The sequence below is a fragment of the Melopsittacus undulatus genome, chromosome 5, assembly GCF_012275295.1.
Source record: "Melopsittacus undulatus isolate bMelUnd1 chromosome 5, bMelUnd1.mat.Z, whole genome shotgun sequence".
NCBI lineage: Eukaryota > Metazoa > Chordata > Aves > Psittaciformes > Psittaculidae > Melopsittacus > Melopsittacus undulatus.
This window is the reverse complement of record NC_047531.1, coordinates 49,551,213-49,575,601: the sequence shown is the minus strand read 5'-3', so window position 1 is coordinate 49,575,601 and position 24,389 is coordinate 49,551,213. Positions and strand designations below refer to the sequence as shown.

Genomic DNA, 24,389 nt, shown 5'->3' with positions numbered 1-24,389 from the left:
TAAGGTTGACCAGAAAGAGGTACTATTCATACTGGGAATGGTTTGCAACATAAACACTCTCATATTAGCTACCCCTGAGACGCAGTCACCTAAGCAAAGAAGAGATTTAATCTAGGAATAATCTATGCAGTGTAGGGGAGTTTACATTTTCTATATGCCCAACAGTTATTCTTGCAGATCTTGCAAGTGTAAAACACAGAGCAGTAGTTCAAAGAACTACTCAGTTTCTACTCAGGGCAGAGTTAACAGACTTCAGGCACTTATACACATTCTTAGTACAAATTAAACCAAGTTCATATATGCTTTGAATCTGTGCACACTCATGAAAGATTTATGTGTTCAACTGTATTAAACTTTAATATGAGTTCTGACTTGCCCATTTGCTGTTGTAATGACTACTCAACTTCTTTACAAGTCCTGCAGGCCTTTTTCTGAGGCCTCATCACATACCTTATGAGACAAGTAGAGTTTTCAGTATAGCTTTTAATCTCTTTTGCTAAGATACCTGCAGTGCTTTGTGAAACATAAGATTTTTTAATACTTCCTTTTACATCTACTTGGGTCATAAGGATATGGTAAAAGAGGGGAGGAGAATTTACAGCTGAAGTATTAAACAAAGTAAAAAGTCTTACAGCTCTATAAATGTTCAAATATTAATGTACAAATGTTCTGCTGCATTGACTACAACAGGACATAGACCCATGTATCCCTACTGCAGGAATCATATTCTCCCCTGCTCCTCTTCCTTAGCTACCAGTCTAGGTTGGATGTCTGATTCCTCTGACAGTGGGATTATGAATATCCATCATACTTAGAAAAGGTACGGAACAATTCTTCAGAGGAACAAAACAGATACAAGCTGCCCTTCACATACCTGTACATGAGTCGCCCTCTTTCCCTTGCATCCATTCTTCTCCATTCACCATTTTCAAATGCCTCTTTTGCTGCTGCCACTGCCTTGTCAACATCAGCCAATGAAGCAGAAGATACACTGGCTATTACCTGTCCAAAGGTACCATTGTGTTAGCCCAAACTGAAAGGCTGGGATGCGAACTCATACTCCTTCCTCCTAAACTTCTTGACTGGGTATAAGCAAATACTTAATATCCTCAATCCCAGTAGTTTTCACAAGCAGAGTTAAGCTGCAAAAACTTCAACCACAACTGATGTGGCAGGATTTGCAGGGACTCAGATTCCCAGGTCTTTCTTCTTTGTCACAGCAAGATGCTGTGATATTCCACTGGATTTCACCCTCACTTTCCACGTATGAAATCACTGTGGTATTACAAAAGTTGGAAGTCTTCATATGTGGCATAATGATCTGATACCTAAACAAGCTAAAATGTTTAGTATATTCCATTTCTTAGAAATGGAGTTTCTGTTACCATAAACCACTATACACACACACCATATTTTATGATGATTGAGTTCTACAAATGCACATCTTGTAAATCCTAATACAGAATTGTTATTGCTTTTATTTCATTCTGTAATGAGTTTCAGGAAAGGTACCAGAGTCTGACTTCTGATAACAATGATATTTGTGGCATTGATTTCAGCAAAATTTGTTTACTTCATAATTAAATGGCAATTACACGGACACAGAGGACTGATGTGCAACTGTATGCATTTTTCTGTTGAAAAGTTATTTTTCTTACTGGGAATTTAAAGGGACATTTTGAAGTCACACTTGCCCTAAGACATGAGACTTGTGAAAAAAAGTAAACTAAAAACTGAAGTTGATGACTGTCAGAATATATATATAATAACCTACAAGAAAAACTTCTTTAGCAACCAAACTTCAGCATTTTTTTGTTTGCAAAGCTAAACAAGAATGAAATCAAAGTAAAACATACAGCTGGGTATGGAAATTCATGTAATAGCTGAGTTGGAAATAGGGGTTTTTTTTTGCTGTGCAGCTTGACTGAAATGGAAAAACTGTAGAATATACAAGGTGAGAAGTAAATTGAAACTTCACATTATTTTCTAGGGGCTGTTTAATGTGTCCTGTACATTTTGAAATTAGCACCTATTCAGAGTTAGTGGTTTAGATTTTTTTAGTAGGCAAAGAAATTGAAATAAATTGGTATTGATAATCTTTAGAAATTACTTACTGATCCATCTGCTGGATTTATGGTGTCATATGTTTTTCCATCATCAGCATTTATAAATTGCCCATTTATGAAACATTGGTATGGCATATTCACAGTCATGTTGTTCGTATTTTTTGAAACCTAAGGGTGAAATAAACAACAAATTTATTTACATTTTTAATAACTAAGATTTTAATGTGGCTGAACAAGTTTTGGTATCAGAAGCCAATGTCCAGATGAATTTTTAGCATCCTAATCTTCATCATCATCATGGCTTGACTTCACGAATGAAGATTTGGGAGCAAGTGTGGGTAAACCCTTCGGGCCTGCGCAGTGGATTTTTTAGGTGAGGCACAGCATGTGCAAAACTGGCCCCACCCATTACACCTGAGGTTTATCAGCCAGGGCCTAGCAAGCTTGGACAGTGGCAGCAAAGTCCTCAGGTTGTAGGTTTGATTAGAGTACCCTTCTTTTAGATGGATGGCCTTACAGGGCTAAGCAAGCTCCATCTGCCCAGGTTTGAAGTTAGAGTCGTCCTTCTCCTAGGATGCTTGCCCAAAGACTAGTGAGCCCATCCTGCCATGGACACACTTTGTCTGACCCTTCAGTTGAGACCTGTCTGGCATAGGAGACCCTACCAGAGGCATATGGACCACCAGCATAGCTCTCAACCTCACAAGGACATGCAAGCTCTTTCCCCATGACAAGGGGTTGTCCATGAAAGAGATAGCATCCCAAGTAGCTGTTAGGAGTGGACAAAAGAGTAAAATGAAAGAGAAATCATATTTTCCCCGAATGCCAATGGCTATACTCTGAGACAGTTAAGCAGATTTCTTCCCTTAGAATCATAGACTCATAGAATAGTTAGGGTTGGAAAGGACCGTAAGATTATCTAGTTCCAAACCCCCTGCCACGGGCAGGAACACCTCACACTAAACCATCTCACCCAAGGCTTCATCCAGTCTGGCCTTGAACACTGCCAGTGATGGAGCACTCACAACCTCCCCGGGCAACCCATTCCAGTGCCTCACCACCCTAACAGTAAAGAATTTCTTCCTTAGATCCAATCTAAACCTCTGCTGTTTAAGTTTTAACCCATTACCCTTTGTCCTGTCACTACAGTCCCTAATGAATAGTCCCTCACCAGCATCCCTGTAGGCCCCCTTCAGATACTGGAAGGCTGCTATGAGGTCTCCATGCAGCCTTCTCTTCTCCAGGCTGAACAGCCCCAGCTTTCTCAGCCTGTCTTCATATGGGAGGTGCTCCAACCCCCTTGATCATCCTCGTGGCCCTCCTCTGGACTTGTTCCAACAGTTCCATGTCCTTTTTATGTTGAGGACACCAGAACTGCACACAATACTCCAAGTGAGGTCTCATGAGAGCAGAGTAGAGGGGCAGGATCACCTCCTTTGACCTGCTGGTCACACTCCTTTTGATGCAGCCCAGGATACAGTTGGCTTTCTGGGCTGTAAGCTCACACTGAAGCTGGCTCATGTTCATTTTCTCATCTACCAACACCCCCAAGTCCTTCTCCACAGGGCTGCACTGAATTTCCTTTTTGCCCAACCTGTAGCTGTGCCTGGGATTGCTCTGACTCAGGTGTAGGACCTTGCACTTGGCATGGTTAAACTTCATGAGGTTGGCATCAGCCCACCTCACAAGCATGTCAAGGTCCCTCTGAATGGCATTCCTTCCCTCCAGCGCATCAACCGAACCACACAGCTTGGTGTCATCGGCAAACTTGCTGAGGGTGCATTCAATCTCATTGTCCATGTCACTGACAAAGATGTTAAAAAAGACCGGTCCCAACACCGATCCCTGAGGGACACCACTTGTTACTGGTCTCCAATTGGACATTGAACTGTTGACCACAACTCTTTGCGTGCAGCCACCCAGCCAGTTCTTTATCCACTGAGTGGTCCACCTATCAAATTGATGTCTCTCCAATCACAAGATCTCTATATTCAAACCAGTACTAACCCTGGTTAAGGTTGGTCTTAGTGGATGTCAGTCAAAAGCATAATTCCCATATTCAAGAAATCCTGCCCTGCTTAATGATTTAAAAACCCACAAAATCCTCCTCTCACACATATTTTTTGAAGAAAGTCTTAGGAGAAAAATCTAACACTGTTTGCTTCTGCAAAGTGGAAAGCCTAGAGCCGTTCTGACTGAAGCATATTGGCAGGAGAGTGCAAATATCTGCCCATGTGTAAGCTACTCCACTGTTTGTTCTTGGTTTCTGGAATATTGTTAAGTGATATTACATATATTACTTCCATTTCAAATGTAAATATATAAAAACAGAAAAAAAATCACAAATAAGAGTTTCTATAATCAAATATTTGTTTGCTTTTCCTACTGCATCATGCAGTCCAATAGCATTGTCTACCCTCCCCCCAAAACCAAGAAAGACTAAGCAATAAAAGCAGAATAAAAGGTCTTACATAATCAATTACTAACTCTTCTTCCTTGTCTTCTCCTCTGAATTTTCTGACAGCCGTTTGAATGAAGTCTGCAAACTTAGTGGCTATGTACACGTCTTCATTTTGTAGTTTGAAGCCACTATACTTCTGCTTAATTTCTTCTAGCATTCTAAAGATGTTGAAGAAAGAATAAGTTTAGTTATAAATAAAAGAATTCTTCAGATAATTGAATCATTAGAAGGTTGAAAAGGATCAAAACTGGGCACCGGTTTGCATGCATCTGAATATGTGAATGTGTTTCTCTGACAACACTAGCATGGAGGACGTGCATTTTACTGAAATCTGTTGGTTTAATTGGGGGTGTTATGGAAAACAAAATGTCAGTTCTGGAATAGTCTTAGGTAAACTTTTGGAATAAATGACAAACAGTACATATTGATAGATAAAATAGTATATGGGACTACTCTACCCCATACATGGACGACATTCAGAGCTCTATGAGACTGGTAAGTAATATGGACAATGATCAATATGTTAAAAAAAGAAATGAACAAACAAAACACTGAAATGCTGGTTTTTATGGTATGGCCTGGAACAGCTGAATTTCAAGAGGAAAGTAGCTGATGTGACCCCAACACCAGATAAGCTCAATGCACTTGGAAGCATGGGCTCAATTCTTTCTGTGAAAGGGTACTCTTTCCCTATGTGGAGTTCTTTGTTCAGCTTCCCAGTCAGCCCCCCTGGTCTTGAAATACTTGTCACTGCATGCAGACAAGTTTGGGCATCACTGTGCTCCCCCCATGGGGATGATGTTTCTGAAGCTACAGGGAATTTTCCTTCCGTAGAGACATCAGGATTACATCAGTATCTCCTAATTTGTACAGCAAAAGCATACCTCATTTTCAAAGGTAGGAAAGGGAATAGTTAAGAGTATTGGAAAATATAAAGGGATTTTTTTTTTTAACACTACTTGATGAACCCTGATTTAAAAGCACCAGGAAAACTTTGTTTCCATTAAGGTTGGCTTCAAAATGTCATTATTTTGAATATTTTTTACCTGACAACATGCATAGAGGATGCTCCGGATTTGAAGAAGTCTGTGGAATCCTCAATTACAGCAACATGGCTCAGAATTCCCTTCCAAATAGCCTAATAATACATAAAAATAATTGAGGCAATAGTGAATAATCCTCTAATTGCAAGAAGTATTTCTCAAACTGTATTTTCTGTGGTATCTGTGCCTACAGCACGTATTATCTCAAAGGATTCTAAACCAGAAAATGAATTTAGGGTAGTCTGTAACTGTCTAAAGATCTGATGTTAACCAATAAATTCATCAGCATAATTATCTAAATCTATGATTTTGTCCATGGTAATTTCATCTAATCAGGCAAGAAATCTGAATAGTATAATGCTAACAATTTTCATGCTCATTTTTTTAAGAACTTTATCTTCCAAATAGTAACTTCCCATTGCATTCTGTAATACATCAACAGCAGCGGCAAGGACAGCCTGGAGCACTTTGTGTCTGGATTGATGGCATTTCTGGCACCTGGACAGAGCTGAGAAGCAGTTTAAACTGCACACATGAGATGGAGATTTCTGCTAACATGAATAGTGAAATAACTGGTAAAGTATTATTTCAATTAATTACAATTAGGTTTCAGAGTTAGCAGGTCATGTTATGAACAGAATAGTTTATATTTCCTTTTGCTCTTGTCTCAGTCAGTCAATAGCTCCAGGCAGCATTCAAACTGCTGACAAGCAGGCTGAAGGTATTCTTGAAGCAGCAGTTTGAAATATTAATGCATCAAACTGCCAGATCTTTGCCAAAAAGTATTTGCCCTGTAGGAGAATAAACAGAAGGGAAGACATCTGCGATTCATTTGCTCTGGCACAAAACTTTAATGACAAATGTGGCTTTCAGCTAAGCCCCTGACACTCACTACAGAGGGAAGGATTACAGGAGAGGACAGAAAAGTACCTCTCTGGTTATCAGAGTTGCCCCACTGCTGCATCCCTCTGCCAGCTAGCACCTTGCGTGTGCCTACAGCAGAAGAGAGACAGTGCATGCAGGTACAGTGAGAAAACTGCTGCTCTTCTCTTTTAGGCTCCTGTTCTAAGACTCCCTGGAGCTTGTCCAACAGGACCACTCTGAGCACATCCTAGTGAGTAACAGCATAGTGAAGAAAGGTTTTCATAACTGCCTAACTCTGTCAGTGCTGAAAACCTCACTGTTGTGAGGCAAAGCTCCATTTGCTTTTCCTCACTCCCACCTTCATCGTTAATAGATATTTACCATAACTGACCCTGCAATCACTGTCTTTGTACCACTTGTATCTGAAACAAAACTTTCTAAAGTGACGTATAAGTACTCTAATGAATTCCCAGTTTCACCTTAATTAATGTCAGTAACTGAAGATTCAACCCCATACTCTTTGAGGAGTGCCTTTTATCAAAAAACAGTTTGCACAGCTAAATGGAAGATATGCCTTGCCTATAATGAGAAATATGTAATACTCTTGTCTGAAGTAATATCCTACTAAAGCAGGTTACTGAATTACCTTAATATCTTCTGCCATCTTTTTCTCCTCTTCTGTAAGTTCCAAGGCAGTTGTTTCATCAGTAGAGAAGTACTTAGATGCAGGGATCATTTTTCCATCCTCAAACTGCAGGTTTCTCACTAGCACCTGAAAATTGAGAGGATATGATTTTAAATTATTTGGGACGTAACACATTCTCATGAGAAGAGTTTTTAGGCATTAATATGGTTGTTGAAATAGCGAAGTAAATTGCTTGCAGTAAAGTTCCTACCTGTCTTTCAGATTCTTTCCTAGTGTTAGTACATTTTAATCCATATTGGAAATGAATATGGATTGAGAGAGAAGCAAAACATTAATACCTTCTCCTAGGATAGCAGAGGACTGATAAACTCCAAGTGAATTCGCTGTCATTAGCAGCTGGATTTGTATAGCTTGACAATTCTATCCTACTTGCACTTCTTGCTAGTTACTCCATCCATGTTCATGTTTGCCAGGGTGAGTACTTACCATCTTTCCATCATTACCAAAAATGATTAGGCCATTCTTGGTTATAAGCCCAGGTCTTGAAGCACCTTTTATTGCCAGTTCTTGTCCAGTGGGCACTGAAGCATCAAGTAATGATGATCCATAAAAGGTAACCACCTAAAAGTAATTAAAAGTGCACAGATCCTCAACATGCTCTAAAGTTCTAATAATGATAGTATTTTGAAGCTTTAACATAATATAAATAAAACTACCTAGACATGGGAAATATGTTACAACATTATTTCTGTATCTTCACAACCCAGAACATGTAAAACTTCAGAAGCTGCCTAAACTTGCAAAGCTGCTTAAACTTGCAAAGCTGCTTAGCTGTAACCATGTGCATGCTGGAACCAGCGCAGAAAGGGAAGCACGATTTGACAGTGCATGCTCAGAGTGAGACACAAGCAGAAGCCTGGCCCTGAATGGTGGAATCCATCTCTTCTCCCATGCTGGCAATGCTGAACACTGCCTCTCTCGGGCTCATCTGCTCTTTCTGGGGTCCCAAATCAGTGACAGTTCCTAGACATTACGTAGAAACCAGGCTTTGGAGCAGCCTACTAGCAGATGAATAACAGTTAAGTAACAAAATATGGACATCACAGCCAAGAAACAATGTGATTTGAAAATATTTTATGTAAGTACAATGTGGACCAGTTGTATAGTGCTTTTAATATGCTGAAATGAAGTGGCTGGGGTTGGATAAAATGAGATAGATTTATTTCTGCATATGACCTAGGCACAAATCTCTAAAACAAAACCTTTGTTATTTCAGTAGCTGACAGTGTTTCATTTTGCTGGTAATACTATGATGTTGCCCACTGTTGCATGGGTTGCATTATGCTGCAATGCATGCCTACCTCCCAAAATGACTGGCAGAGTCTGCTTCTACCCTTCTTACTTATTGCTTTGTACCATGCCCATTTTTTTTCATACATTACTCTAATCTTTCATTGAATTAAATGGAGCTATAATTTAAAGTAAAATATCTTAACTATTGTATTCTGTACATTTGTGTAGGTGCCTGTTCTAGATATATACAAAACATGCAGTCACCAAATGAGAGCTACTCCAGTGTAACTCTCATTTGCATTCACCTGTATAGACACCTTTAGTTTTGTAATTAAAAAAAGGTCAAAAAGAAGATATAGAAAAGAATAATATATTTCTGGCTTTCAGACCATACCTGGCCATCTATTGTTGCCCATGCTCCAGGAACTTTATCATGCCCTCGAATCCAGTTGTGCAAAGATGCTGCAGGTTGGTCCCAGGAGATCTAGGAAATCAAGACATGCCACCTAATTCTCCTCTGTGTAGGTACAAATCAAATTAGTAATATATTCCTATATAAGAATTACAAATTCTCCCTCCTTCCTTTTCAGCCATTCATACATCTAGAATACAGTAAATATCTGGTCTAACAAAGAACGATTAGTAATCTCCAGATGGCTAATCACCAAAGACATAACAAATGGGATGTTCTTAGCTCTTCTGTGTTCTGTGCAGTCTGTATCTTTTCATAGATTCTTCTTTTCACACTAATATAATGAAAGTATAACTCTTGCTGCTGGGTATTAATTCACAAATAATATTATGGCTAACAAAGTTAACAAGAATAGTATAAATATAAATAAGTGTACATCTGGGCTATCACTTTCTGCTGAAAATTATCTGTTTACAGCTTGGATTCTAAGTTCTTTACTAAATCTACAAGCTTCTACTGAAATATTTTCAAATAATTTACTAACCCTTTATAAATTGTTTCAGAAATAGCATCCCTGCTACAATTTCCAATTCCTGCAAGACTTTGAGAAAAAAAAATGTTTTAAGAATGTCATGTATATCTAATATCTAACACCAATGAAAATATATTCTTTTATCTTTGCAGTATTGTGAGTGTATGTACAAAATGACTAAAGAAAGTATCAGAATAGCCATTAAATAACAACATTCCAGTATCCAGCATCCTTCTTAGTTTAAGCACAAAGAATATTTAGAAGTAAGTTATAAGCCAATAAAAATAGTTACACAGCAGGGAGATTAAGCTAGTTCATTCCAAGGAAGCTCCCTATATGTTATGTTAAAGCGATGAATAAAAATATCCTTATTCAAAGCTATTTATTTCTGAAGCAAGCCAGGAATTGGACTATGATAAAAAGCATCTCCTACAATGCTTCAGGTAGAAAGGACTATATTCACTGTGGCCAAGAGACTGAAATTGTTGGAATAATTTTTCCTTTTTTTTCACCTTTTTTATGATTTTGTACTGATCAAGAAAAGAAAAGAAAAGAAAAGAAAAGAAAAGAAAAGAAAAGAAAAGAAAAGAAAAGAAAAGAAAAGAAAAGGTAAAACATCCAGCATTCACTATCATTTTATGGTGGGCTTCCCAACCACAAAGAAGATCCAGCGAATGCAGGTGGGGACCAGCTAATGCAGGGGGGGATGCTTGTACAATGTAATTCTTACATGGGTGTTTAAATAGTTTTTTTTTATCTGTTGTTTATGTGACCTGTTGTTTTGGTTTTTTATCCTAGTGCCAAAAGGAAAGGTGCCACTTGATTTTCCCAACATCAGATCTATTCCTGGTAAAGAATTTAGTATGGACTGCTGGTAAACAGAGATATCTATTCAATGCTGTGGAGCTACCATCTAGCTGTGTGTAGATGATCCCAACTTGGTGAACAAACATCAGATTTCTAAATATCTGTAACTGCTGAAAGGGAATAGGAACTTACCTGGGGTCCACTACATGCATCACTGGAGTTAACCCAGGAATAAGAGGTGAAGAAACAACTGTGTTAAAATTCGTGTTAACTACATATTACTACTATTGTAATCTGAGTTAATAACTTTTTTAGTGACATTCATGAATGCAATGTTATTTAACATACCTCTGCATTTTCCTTTTTCTGGATGCCTTCGTATGTTGCCCCTTCTTCAGGCTGAGGTATACGAGGGGCTTTACCATCAGCAATTAGATGTACAGCTTCCACCTAAGTAAAAAAGGAACAGAGGTAATGTTAGCTTGGTTTACCTTTTTTCCTCAGTCATACTTGGGAACAACAGCAAGAGACTTTCTGCCACAAGGGGAACTGGTTTATTTTTAAAAGCTAAGATTACCAAAGTCTAGGTGACCAGTGCTGCACTGATTAACATACACATGCTTAAACCTCTTTGACAAAAGAAACAGCCTCAGAAATTTGATGAAAGTGCCTAGTCACCAAACATATACCAGCTGCCTAAATTCTGCAGGACAAGAATGTGGCTCTGTATGATTGCATTCAACTCTTTTCTTTTTCTTTCTGCAAAATGTTATTTCTCTGCATTTAAATGGAGAGGGAAGGAAAATCTCGAAGAAGTCATGCTGAGTATTTTTTTATGCATTTTCTTTTCTTCATTTAAAAGCAATACACAAAAAGGACAAGCATAAAAAATCCAAAGCAAATCCACCACAGCTTTGACTATAAAACACCATCCCCCTCCTCTTTTTCAAGAAATCTGTGGAAAAAGCCATATTCCAAACAAATTTGCCTTCTTGCTTTCTGTGGAAATGGGGTATGCTCTGCCTGCTGCCAGCAACAAATACTCTGAGGCTACCTCCTCAGCTGTTCTGAAGCAGTGCAGCTCCACTGAATTCTAGGATTTGACTGAGCACCATAACATGTGCCTTCCAAATGCATGCATCTTGCCTGTATTCCTTCTACTCTCAAACTCGTGCACATGCTTTTCTCTTCCTCTTAAAATGCTGATATTTAATACAGATGAACATACCATAGCCTTTACTCCTTCTGGGAAGAGAAACCGGTTATACAGGTCATCCACAGTATCATTTTGGCCCACATCACATTCTCTCTGCAGAAGGATTGGTCCAGTGTCCAAGCCATCATCAGCCCAGAAAATAGTAAATCCTGCTTTCTTATCTCCTTGAATTAAAGTCCTGGACATAAAAAACAGCCTTAGGATAAGTACAGACAGTATGAAAGTAGCCGGGGATATCAACCCTTCTGTTACACATTCATTTACTTTAGATAGATAGAAAAGAAAATCCTGGCTGTCTTTAATACCAGTTTCATTGTTCATTTCATAGTCAGGAACACACAGTTTTGATACTGTTGATGTGTGGCTTCCACAAAGTGACATAAATGCTGCAACTGAATCCCATGTGTCTTATCACAGAGTTCATTGTGATAATTTTTTTTCAAGTATTACTAGTGGTAAGACACACAAAGCAAAAGATGTGCAATAGTTATGATGTAATTTGAAAGATGAAGCATCTAGACAGCATATTGTCTCAATAATGCATAATTGCTTACTGTAATTATCTAAGCCTCATGACTTACCTGAAGGTCAGAGAGGAAAGTACAGCTGTCTCACAGCTGAAAAAAGATCTAAACTAGGACTGGAAAATGATGGGTATGCAACTGTTTCCAGAAAAGTTATTAAGGGAATTTGTATCCAGTCAGATTTGCAGCTGCTGTACATGAACATACAGCCCTGCTTAAAATAGACCTATGCTGATTTACATTAGCTCAGGATCTGCCTCCGAGTCTGAAGGGAACTTCAGCCAGTTAGACCTTCCAATTTTCCTTTGGAACTGCATGTGTCTCAGAATGATGGAATCAAACAGGAGTGTGTTTAAGGGAGCAGCCACAAATGGAGAGATAGATCTTTCCTGCATTGTTTTAACCTTTTTTATCCATTCAAACACCGATGCAGTTTTCAGTCAGACTTATCTCATGTAAGTACTTCCTTGGCAGTCCATATATGAGAATCACCTGACATCGGGTTTATGCACTTGAAAGTTCAAGTGTATAAAATTTTGATTGTAAAAATATTAATTGACAATATTAATTGTAGGCACTGAAACCTACATAATTGAAAGGAATAAATCACACGTTTGTGCAGAACAAAGAACAAACTCCAAAGACAACTGGGGAAGTTGGCAAGTGTAACAGAAGTAAAAGCTTACAGAACTTTTGTTAGCCCATATCAGATGTTTCACCCATTTGAGCATCACTTTTTCTGTTTTATACTAAAAATTGCAAAAGAGCACCCTCGTGAGAGGTGGATGACCTCAGGATGGCACTGGAAGAGAGGAATATATTGCACACAAGTGTCCCTGATGCTGAATAGGCGACATGGTAACTACTGCGTCCCCCTCCGCTGTCCAACAGCTCCCTCTGCAGACTGCTGCTGATAGCAAGCTGGCAACAGCTAGAAGAGGCTGTAAAGGTTGAAGTGAGGAACCCTCAAGAGGACCAGGGCCCTTGCCCGTGCCTGGTGCCCCTTTAGCAATGCCTAATTCTCACAGGCTTCCTCGGTCACGCTGTGAAGGAAAAAGGTCTGATGAGTAGCAGGGCTGTAGCCACAACATGTGGAAGAAGTTGTGATGGGGGCAAGGTGTGCGAGGACAAAACACAAGAATGGTGTGAGAATCCTATCTTAGATTAAAGGTCTTGAGACAAAAGCCTTTGCCTGAGAAAGCAGAAATAGATGCTTACAGAACGAGTAGGCAAAATAAAGCAAGACTTGGTGGTATACCATTGGGAAACACTCTCATTTCTTCATCTCAGGAAATTCCTGAGAGTTTGTATCTACATCTTCCTGTGGAATAGATCTTGATTAACTTTTCCCCTTCTAGAGCTGTCTAGACATGCAGTTTCACATTTAACAACAGACTGCAGAGTCCTCCTTTATTTAATCAAATTCTACTCCCTGATGTCTCTGCTGGCTGCCCTCTAACTTTTGATTAAGAATGAGCAATCATTTCTTATTCACCTTTTCATGTCTTTCATGGCTAAATACACTGCTAGTATATTTCCTTCCCAATGACCTTTTTTTCCAGCCCTAAGACTCCTAGTCTTCTATCATGTGGAGACTGTTCTATTCCTTTGATCATCTTTCTTAGCCTATTCTGAAGCATTTCTAGTTTCTTCCTCTTCTAAATTAGATGCAGACAGTATTTAACATCCTTCCATGGCCTCTTTTCTGAGTGGCAACCATTAACTTGAATTTTATTACTGCTTACATATAAGTATTTTTCCCTTCATGTGTATTACCTTACGGTTTTTAACTTTGAATTTGACTTCTCACTTTCTTAACCTCACTTTCATGTTATCACATTCACCCACTTGTGCAGGAAAGGTATTCTTTATTAGATCAAAATCAAAGTGACTGATCTAAAGTTTCTTCCTTCCCTTTTCAGCCCTTTTAAAACTGTTATTCTCTTGCTGTTTTCCAGTCTCCTGCACCAATGCAATCTGAAGGAACAGAAATGCTGCAGACTGTCCCAAACCTGCAGAACCTTTGCTTGAACATCCCCTGGTCCTGAGGAAAGATTTCTTACTCATTTATCAGTTTAATAAAAGTTCAGCTCAAGAGATTGTTCTGACTTGTTCTGCACAAAGAGGGGCTCTGTGGTAATACGATCTTATGCTACTCCATCCTGAATACCAACACACACTTCCTACTGTAGTATTCTCTTTGATAAGCACCTTTTTAAAATCACCCCTATCACTCTACACACCTCCCACCTTGAACACAGTTGGGAAAATTATTATGATTCAATTTTATACCTTTAAAAGGTTGGTCTGTTTTTTTTTTTTTTCCTGGACTGCCTTACTCTCATTTTTCATCTGATTTGCCAGAGTTTATGGTCTTCTTGATTTTACTTACTTGGACACTACTGCCATTTTTGAAGAATTTCCTTACATCTCTAACAGTCTCCTCTACTCCTCTGTTTAAGTACTTCACCTTAGCATTTTTTTTCCCATTAAGGATTAAAAATACAAAAAAAGCAAAGTACGTTTTTGCTTTGAATCGACAATACTGTGTCTTTAGCTAATCACCATGCTGCCTGTAAGGTTCTTTTAAAATTATTCCTTCATATTTAGGCAATTTCTGACTGAATTTAAACACTGTGATAATGGCATTTATGTTGTCACAAGAATGTTAGATCTAAGTCCACTGGGGTATGATTACAGTGTAGTTCTTTGACAGGAACATTTTGAATCTAGCTTTCTGCATCACTCAGGAGGACAGCAAGATAAGGTTTTATTCTTGTAGATTCTCTTCTCTCTCCTCCCTTCCCTTAGACTGAATCAAGCCCCGCTGTGACACATATCTAGTGCTTGTGGGGAATGAGCTACAAGGGCTGTGTCCTGCCTATGAAAACTCCAGACTGTAGCTTTGCCTATATAAGTAAAATATATGAATGTACAGATCACTGTATGTCACTGTCCTTCCCAGAGTAACAGCTGCACTTGAATTGGAAATCATAATGAATCTCAGGTATGAAATGCAGCTCATGAACCAAATACTCAGCTGCTTCAGTGAAGTTCCTTCAGAGCACTTGCAAGACAACAGAACTGTTGATGTAAACACCCGTTTACGTGAGTAATGGGTACAGACTAACATCCTAATCGGACACACACATAGTTTCGATACACAAAACTCACCAGTTGATTGCAGAAGCTCCTCTGTGGCGTGGCAGGATGGATGGATGGTAAATAATTGAGCCATGTTTTGGGCAATCAATAACATCCATGGGGATGAACTGTGTACAGAATGGAAGGACATTTAACTCTGCTCCAACCGATTTGTAGGCTGCAACTACTTCCTGGATAGGCTTGCCTTTAGCTCTCCATCTGGGGAACTTAAAAACAGGAGTTCCATCCTTCTCTGCTGCCAGTGCTGAGGGGCAAGAAAAGTAAATTTTTTTTAATTAACATTTTGTGTTAAAAATCTAAACTGGAACCAGAGAGATATTGCATGACAAGTCAAGCAGATCAAGAGTATGATTACACAGTGCCCTTTGTGCTGTTCTGTAAGCTGTCTAAAAACCTTTGGCTTGGATATATTCTATTGAGTCCGTCTTTTATTCTCATTCCTACAGCTTACTTTGTTCTCAACTTTAAGGTCACCCAATGAAAGCAGAAAAGAATGATGAATGCTACTGACTACTTAACAATGACACTTAGTTACTTGTCCAGTCATTCAGTTTGCCTGCAACTGGCTTGGTTTAGCAGAACTTAGTTTTCTACTCAGCAGTTTGTATGTGACTATGACTACGTACAACTAAGATTCACTTGTGTCAGCAGCATTTGGGCATATGGTGAAAATAATTACAGATGATAGTGGTCTTCAGTAATTTCTTCAAAATTCCGTTTACTGATGCCTTCTGGATATGCCTTTGTTTATCTGTGAGGCACACATTTTATTTGAGCTACACTCAAATTTAAGCTCAAAGATGAGAAAAAAAAACCAACTGCGCTAACTGTAGAGAGAATTTTCAGGTGTTTGATAAATTCCATTATGCAACTGCTTAATATCTCATCACAGAAAGCAAGAGTCAAACTCTACATCTGTTAAGTTGTATGCATAATAGGAAGAAAAGGGAAAACAAGAATAATTGTGGAAAATTCATCTAATTTATATTTCTATACACATTTTTATACTTTACTTTCTTTTTTGCACTTCTGAAACTGGATCTTGCCTTTGATCTAAGCATCTTTAGCCTATTACATAGGTCTTAAGTAAATACTTAAATACAAGCCCATGGAAGTTAGTGTGCACTACAATTTCTTTTAGAAACAAAAATAGTAGCTGTCTGAGGATATAGAAACATTTTTATATTTTACTTGAGACTTAAGCTCTTTGAGTCATCTAGAAGTAAAAAGCAATAAAGTATCTGGTAATTTTTTTTAATATTGGGAGAGCAATAAACTAATTTTATGGTTTAGTTAAAGTAAATATACAATTAAAGTAAATGGAAGATTTACTCAATTACATCTACTAGTGTAATAACTGCACACTAAAAGTTTATATAATGTAAAAGTATTATGGGATGGTCCCAGAGCTGAAGAGTTGAATAGTTTTTTTCTAAACAAATAGTTGCCTCCTCTACTTCTTCCAAATTAAATCTTTGTGATTTACTCTTTTAAAGTGATTAACTCTTTTAATGAGGTAGAATTACAGAATGCAATAAACTTGAGAACTATATGCTAGCTTGGGAGCACCATAGTCCACACAAGTAAAAGTTACATTTCATTCTTCTCTCATAAGAGTTCTGTAAAAACATGTCAGGACCTGACCAAAAAAAGACCCCAGAACTGAGAGAGATTTGAACTTTAGACAGCTCATAGAATGTTAGTTTTAACTTCAGATTATCCATGAAAATACATTCCATTCTGACACTTCTATTTGCTAATCATATTATTTCACTATTTTTGTGCCAGTGAATAAAAAAAACCCTAAAAGGTTACAATTCAGATTATTCCAAAGTAGCTGCTTTGTCCAGCTGGATTCTGTTCTATGAGTACAACTCTGTTGTCGAGCAGCAACTCTTTCTTTAGGAAGTCTAGAAAGTCCTTATGCATTCTGACAGTGGAAAAAAGGCAGAGCAAAGTGTCCTCTAATGTTTTCAGTCTCTTTTCCATAGTCTAGGTGGAAGAGAAATAGGCTCTGCAGGTACACTGCAGCATACAAGCTTGTCAGGACCGGCAGAAAGCTAGGGATAAACAGTCTTGGCTCCACACCTTGAGTGTCACAGCCAGCAGTGAAACAGATGACAGACATTTGTGCTTGAGTATTGGCTCAGCAACTGTTTGCTTTAAGATACATTTCTAGTTCAAAATTACCTTTGGGATGTACATTCAAATAAGGTTCAGAGATCAATTTATTTTTCAAATATCCTCATGGCTAGAAACAATTTTTAAATATTGACAAGGTTAAACTGGTTCTGAGACCTGTGTTTGTTAAAGCATAGTTCTTATGCTGAATCAGTGTTATAAGGACAATATATGCAAGTCATTTCCATACAGATATCACCTCCCACAAAAAGGAAAGTTTGTTACGTATGCCTGTAATTTTAAGATTTGGATTAAACTTACACTTACCCAAAGGATCAGCTTGTCCATTCTTGTCAGGCACTGTGAATACTCCCACAACTTTATGTCCCTCTTTTCTCAGCTTGTTATAAACTTCTTGCCCAAAAATACTTTGACCTATAAGGGCTAGCTTTAGCTTATGTTGATAAGCCTGGTAAAAAGAATTCAAACAGGGCATGTTATCGGATGCAAAGAAAATGCATTAGAGCTTACATTTCTCTCTTGCACTTTCTTGCTCAATGTTCATTTCGGCTTAAAGTGGAAGAATCTTTCTATCCAAATAACCTTTGAAGGAATAATAATTATTTTTTATAAATGACAAGCAATATGCAATTCTGAAAGACCACATTTAACATGAAAGTATCATCCGATAATGTCACTGATGTTTATATGGCTTTCCCAGATTGTCATAAGACAGATCCACTACTGGTTACAAGGGGCATATCAGGCTCCATGAACTTATTCAGATAGAACTAATGAGATAAGAAATTAAAATACATCTTTTAAAACAGATACATAAAACACTTTTTCTAGGCATAATTTTGGTGCCTGGAACACAACCTTTATTACAGGGATTTACTCTGTATTTAAATGGATCCAGGCGTTATCACCCTTCCCCAGCTTAAGCCTTGAGAACTGTAAAGAAAATACCAGGTGCTGTTGCCCTGGATGGGCTCAAGCCTTTGGAACTATGAAGAAAACACCATATGTTAATGCCCTGCTTGGGCCTAAGCCTTGGGAACTGTAAAGAGAACTATGAAGGGTAAAAGATCTGTTAGCAAAACAAAGCAGGCGGTTTGCAAGATAAAGGCGGATGTGCATTTCAAAGACAGACCAAACAGTGTGAATATTTGTAACCCTTAGTAGTTTTGCTAAATCCGGATAATAAGAGAGTAAAAGAATGGAAAGTTACTGCTTAGCACTTAGTAGACTATAAAAGGATGTGACACATGAAATAAAGGCTTTCAGATTTCACCAGAACTGGAGTCCATGCTTGATACGCCACACCTGGCAGCAAATCAGCTCTGCTGTCATACACTTACAGAAAGTTACTCAGATGGGGACTGTTTTCAATTTCAAGATGGATCTGGTAATTATGCTATGAACAGTGATTCTTGAGTTACTTCTCCAATGAATGGTATATGTGTGTTGCGTGATTTCTATTACCATCTGGGTTAGAAATGACAATTTGTTTGTAGTGCATTAACACATGACCTGCCATCGGTAGAAAGTGGGAGCCAAACTCACAAACAAGCCAGGATTTCTACTGAGTAAAAAAAAAGAAAAGAAATCCTGTACGTGGAGGGGATTGCATGATCAGGCCACAGATTCAGTCCTTAATTTTTTGTTGTCTTTGAAAAATTACAGTTGAGCAACTGCATGAGATCTTATAGCCACCTGTATCTTCTTCTGGAAACTCTCCTCAAGCATTTTCACTTAAGCTGAATTAGACCTGTGAAAGTGGGAAATCTTTTTAGAAGAATTTAATGTGGACATAAGTCCTGGGTTCAGCAGTAGCAGTCATTTTTCTCCTTCTTAGTAGCTGGTGCAGTGCTGTGTTTTTGACTTTCAGCCTGGCAACAGAGCTGATAACAGCAATGTTTTTAGTTGTTGCTCAGTAATGTTTACTCTGGTCAAGGACTTTGTGAGTCTCATGCTCTGCCAGAGAGGAGGGGAGGCCGGGAGGAAGCAGAGACAGGACACCTGATCCAAGCTAGCCAAAGAGGTATTCCATACCATATAGCCCATCATGCCTGGGGAGGTAACTGGGAGTTACAGGAGAGGGCTCACTCTCTCTTCTGGGTCAGGCTTGTTTCAGTGGGTGGTATTGTATCCTCTTCCCTTGTTATTTTCTTTACCATTATTATTATTGGTAGTAGCAGCAGTGGTTTGTGTTATACCTTAGTTACTGGACTGTTCTTATCTCAACCCATGAGAGTTGCATTCTTTTGATTCTGCTCCCCATCCCTCTGGGAGCGAGGAAGAAAAATGGGGGGGGGGTAGATGGGGGAGAAGGAGAGTGTGTGGCTGACTGTGTTTAAACCATGCCAGCATAATACCCAATTAAAATGTAAATTTTATAAGATTACACAGACAAGGACCATCTTCATAAAAAGGTATTCTTTTCTTTTGTATAGTCAGTAAGGTGCAGAGGGCATCTTGCATAAGGACTACATTGGTAATTGGGTTGGTTTGGTAAGCGTACGTAAGGTTTGGAAGCCTTCCGTAAATCGAGATTAAGAAATCCCGTAGGTAAAGGCGCATACCTGGCTGCTAGCATCCCTTTGATATACACCCACAAGAAGCAGGGGGTTTCTTGTGGTTTGGGTCCTGCAAGATGCAGGGGGTGTCTCGTGGAAATGGTTTTGGATCTTGTTGGGGCTTGTTACATCAAGGATTTTCATAGAATCATAGAATAGTTAGGATTGGAAAGGACCTCAAGATCATCCAGTTCCAACCCCCCTGCCATGGGCAGGAACACCTCACACTAAACCATATCACCCAAGGCTTCATCCAACCTGGTCTTGAACACTGCCAGGGATTTTGGTCTTGTGATTTTGGTATCAGTGACAGGATGTTATAACTGTGCTATTAATTGTGGTTTGTTTGATAGAATTTTAGTCTCTGTCTCTGTTCCAAGTGTTGTAGCTGTGTGGAATGTGTCTGTGGGATCCCTAGTGTGTGTGAGTGAGAGATTGATAATAGAAAATCAGCAGAGTGAAGAGATCATGAAAAAGACTCCTTTAGGGTGCATTTTTGGCACACTAGAAAGAACTTGGAGGGTCTCCTGGGGGCTTGGTAAATAAGAAAACATTGGTAAAATATTGTAACCAGTGGTGGCCATTGTATAGCTTGGAAGATCAGGGAAAATGGCCTAAAAATGGAACTCTGAAATATAATACATTGTTACAATTAATGTTGCTTTGAGGCCGCAAGGATAATGTCATGAAGTAATGTATGCAGATATGTTTTTCACTTTAAGAAACCACGTGGAGTGACAGACTGAATGCAAAATTAATATAGCTCCACCAGATCCCTTAATTTTGGCTTTGGAAAAGGACAGGGAAAAATTGAAATTTAAGATGGAGAGATGTTGTTCAGCCTGTGATATTGAGGAAAGATGTTTAAAGTTAAAAAGCAGTAATCAGGAAGATAGGCTGGAAAATTATATATCACAGGTACCTCAGAGAGGAGCACCCTCTGCATCTGTCCTATCTGATATTGATAAGGAGCAAGAGATCGCTGTCACTGGCAACAAGCAGCAGATGCACATTCAGAGTTACGAAAGGGTTAAACCAGAAGTGCTGTTGCAGAGGCAGGCATCTGCAGCCCCTGCAGAGCAGGGTGAGCAACTGTGAGGGAAAAAAAAGGAACACCAAGGAGGAAAGGAGGGGAGCTCACGCCGCTCCTGTGTTTGATCATGGGATGGGTGCTGGGGCATGCAAACAAGTGGGAACAGACATGTTCACGGACGGGACTGAGGGGCTGTTGAATAAGTGTGGACGGGAGTGAAGGAGGGATCATAGAGAGCGTATTGGAATCAGGAACAGGTAGAAAAGAAAAAGCTGGGTCATGCTACAGCCCCGGCTGCAGTGGTTGCTTTGAAACTGGCTGGGGAGTGGGCTCTTCTGTGGAACCGGATCGGTGTGCGTGCTATGGGAAGTTTGGACGCTGGAAGTGAGACTGCCCTGGGGGAGGCGGAGTGCAAGGGGGTGGCTCCAGTGACTGAATTGAAACTAGACTGACAGGGACCTGGGGAATCTACCCTAGCAGATCCACTGGTTAAATTAAAACTAGGGACTAGAGGAAATAAAGTGGAATTTTAGTGGATGCAAGAGCAACTTATTCGGTGTTAAATCTGAGATAAAAGAATTTGTTACAGATGTGGGAGCTACTGGCCACCAAGAAAAAGAAGGGGAAAAAAAACCCACAAAAAAAAACCAAAAAACAAAAAACCCGAGGCATTCTTTCTGAAACCCTTAAAGTACAAATTGGGAAAACAAATAGGAATGCATAAATTTTTATGCATGCCAAATTCTCTAAAATCTTTATTAGGGCGAGAATAAACATTTAAAGAAGGCAAAATGGAATTTAGAGTTAAAACCAATCAGTTAATTGCAGTTTTGAGTTTATCTCTAACTCAGGAGAAAAGCAAACAGGAGGACCTCCCTGAAATAGAAGAAAACCTTAATCAGGTATATCTGGGAGTATGGGCATCTGAAGTTTCAGGTAAGGCAAAAAATGTTTTGCCTGTTGAAGTGGAAATAAAAAGGGGGGGCTGGCCAATTAGAATAAAACAATATCCCTTAAGATTAGAAGATCAAAGGGAATAAAAAAAATCACTGATAAATTTAAAAATATAGATTATTAATTGAATGTGAATTGGAATATAATACTCCTATCTGGACAGTAAAGAAATAGGATGGGAAAAGTTGCAGACTGGTTCAAGATCTCAGAGCAATCAACAAAATTGCAGAGAATATTCATCCAGTAGTAACTAATTTGTATGATTTATTGACTAAATTGAATAATAATCAGAAATGGTTTGCCATCCTGGATTTAAAGGATGCTTTCTTTTGCTTACCATTGGCCAAAGAAAGCCAAAATTTATTTGCTTTTGAATGGGAAAATACTGACACGGGAAGGGAAACTCAATTAACTTGGAAGGTATTACCTAAAGGATTTAAAAACAGTCCAATGAGTTTTGGAAATCAGCACTGGAACTAGATTCATGGAAGTCACCTAATCAGATGGGGACTCTATTACAATATGTGGATGACCTATTAATTGCTAAAGACTTGGAGCTGCTAGAAAAGAAGTCATCTGTCAGACTCCATGACTGTCAAGTGGCAAGGAGCTCTGGACATTACTGGAAATGACTGGATGGTGCAGACTTCAGATCCATGATTATGGTGTTCTGGTAAGACCACTATATGAACTGTTGAAGGGAAACCCTCCCTCTTTAGAATGGACTGATTCAGCAGAGGGGGCTTTTAGAAATTTAAAACCAGAGCTAACAAGAGCTGTATCTCTGTGACTTCCAAATGTAACTAAATCCTTTTGGCTATATTCCTATGAAGAACAGGGAATAGCTTTGGGAGTCCTTGCTAAAAAACCAGGACCCTACGGAAGGGCAGTGATGTGGTTTTCAAAACAGCTGGATGAAGCAAGCAAAGGGTGGCCCAGATGCCTAAGAGTTGTGGCAGCAGTTGTCATGAATATTGAAGAGGCTCGCAAATTCACCTTGGGACAAAAATTACTGTGCTAGTGTCCCATGTTGTATCAGCAGTCCTGGAACAGAAAGGAGCCCACTGTGGAGACTGTCCATTCCGTGGCAGCCCACTGGTTATCTCCTTCATATTTTTTAAAATATCAGGCCACCCTTGTGGAACAAGATGATATAGAAATTGTGGTCACTAACGTTGTCAATCCAGCATCCTATTTGCAAGAACAATTGACAGAACCACTATCACACAACTGCTTGGCCACCATAGAGACTGTATACTCTGACCAGACTTGAAAGAAAAACATCTGGAAGATACTGATTCTTGGTTTACTGATGGTAGTAGCTTCATGAAAAATGGTGAACAAAAGGCAGGATATGTCATTACCACCACTTTACAGGTAATAGAAGCTAAACCTTTACCCATGAAAACCTCTGCCCAGAAGGCAGAAATAATAGCATTAATGGGAGCCCTAGAATTGGCTAAAGATACAAGGATAAACATTTGGACTGATTCTAAATGTGCATTTAGGGTGATCCATGCACATGGTGCTATCTGGAAAGAACGAGGACTTTTGAACACACAAGGGAAACAGATTAAACATGCTGCAGAAATTCTACAATTACTGGAAGCTGTTCAGCTACCTGAAGAAGTAGCTATTATGTACTGTAAAGGACATCACATCAACAAGGTGACTCTGATCAGGAAATTGGAAATAATTTGGCTGATTTTGAAGCCAAATGAGCAGCTGAACAATCTAAAATCATGTCCTTAATCCCTGATAGCAAACTAACAACTGGAAAATCTAAACCTAGGTATTCAAAAGAGGATAGAAATTTGATTCAAGATCTAAAAGGACAGGAAAATAAAGAGGGTTGGGTTCAGATACCTGATGGGCAAATTGTAATCCCCTACAACCATCTCTGGAAGTTAGTTCAGGAAGAACATAATAAAACTCATTGGGGTGGCAACTCTTTATATAAATACTTAGACAAACAAATTGTAGGAAGAAATCTATACACCACAGTTCAATCAGTGACCAAACAATGCCAGCTATGTCTTCAGAATAATCCTAAAACTGAAAATAGAAATCAAATTGGGACAATTGTGAGGGGAAGTTATCTGGGACAGCATCGGCAAATAGATTTTTCTGAATTACTGAGAAAAAGACATTATAGATATTTGTTGGTGTTAGCAGATACTTTTTCAGGCTGGCCAGAAGCATTCCCTTGTAAGATAAATAATGCAAGACAAATGATTAAAACATTATTCAATGAGATAATATATCGCTTTGGAGTACCAGTGGCAATTTCTTTCTACCAAGGTTCACAGTTTAGTGCAAAATTGTTACAATTGTGTCTCCTGGCGCTGCAATAAAGAATACCTGCTTGTCAGCTTGAAAACTTTGTTGGCAAGTTTGTTCCTGGAGTTTTCTCTGAATCAATTGGAAGGTTACTGGTCATGTAGTATCAGATAGGACATTTTGCTGTACTTTTGTAAGGTTATCCAATTCCTAGTTACGGCAAACAATGCAATCCAGGTAGCTTATAGAGATCAGGCCTTTCTTTTATAACTGATCATAGGGTAATGTAGCTATTATGACAGTGCTACCAAATTCATAAGAGTTTAGAAGGTTGGTGCTCACTGTACTATAATTCCATTGTTTTCATTGTCTGAACTTTAATTTCTTCATTAA

At 38.8% G+C, this 24,389-nt stretch overlaps 1 protein-coding gene across 1 annotated transcript in view; it reads right to left on the bottom strand.

The window, feature by feature from the left end:
• ALDH1L2 (aldehyde dehydrogenase 1 family member L2) overlaps positions 1 to 24,389 on the bottom strand; it is a 36,622-nt gene that overhangs the window by 10,232 nt on the left and 2,001 nt on the right. The window contains 11 exon segments of the mRNA XM_005150427.4: positions 875 to 1,002; positions 2,115 to 2,234; positions 4,538 to 4,685; positions 5,574 to 5,665; positions 7,081 to 7,206; positions 7,567 to 7,701; positions 8,768 to 8,857; positions 10,473 to 10,574; positions 11,353 to 11,518; positions 15,039 to 15,273; positions 17,478 to 17,619. Of these exon segments, the coding sequence (XP_005150484.3) occupies positions 875 to 1,002; positions 2,115 to 2,234; positions 4,538 to 4,685; positions 5,574 to 5,665; positions 7,081 to 7,206; positions 7,567 to 7,701; positions 8,768 to 8,857; positions 10,473 to 10,574; positions 11,353 to 11,518; positions 15,039 to 15,273; positions 17,478 to 17,619 (1,484 nt within the window).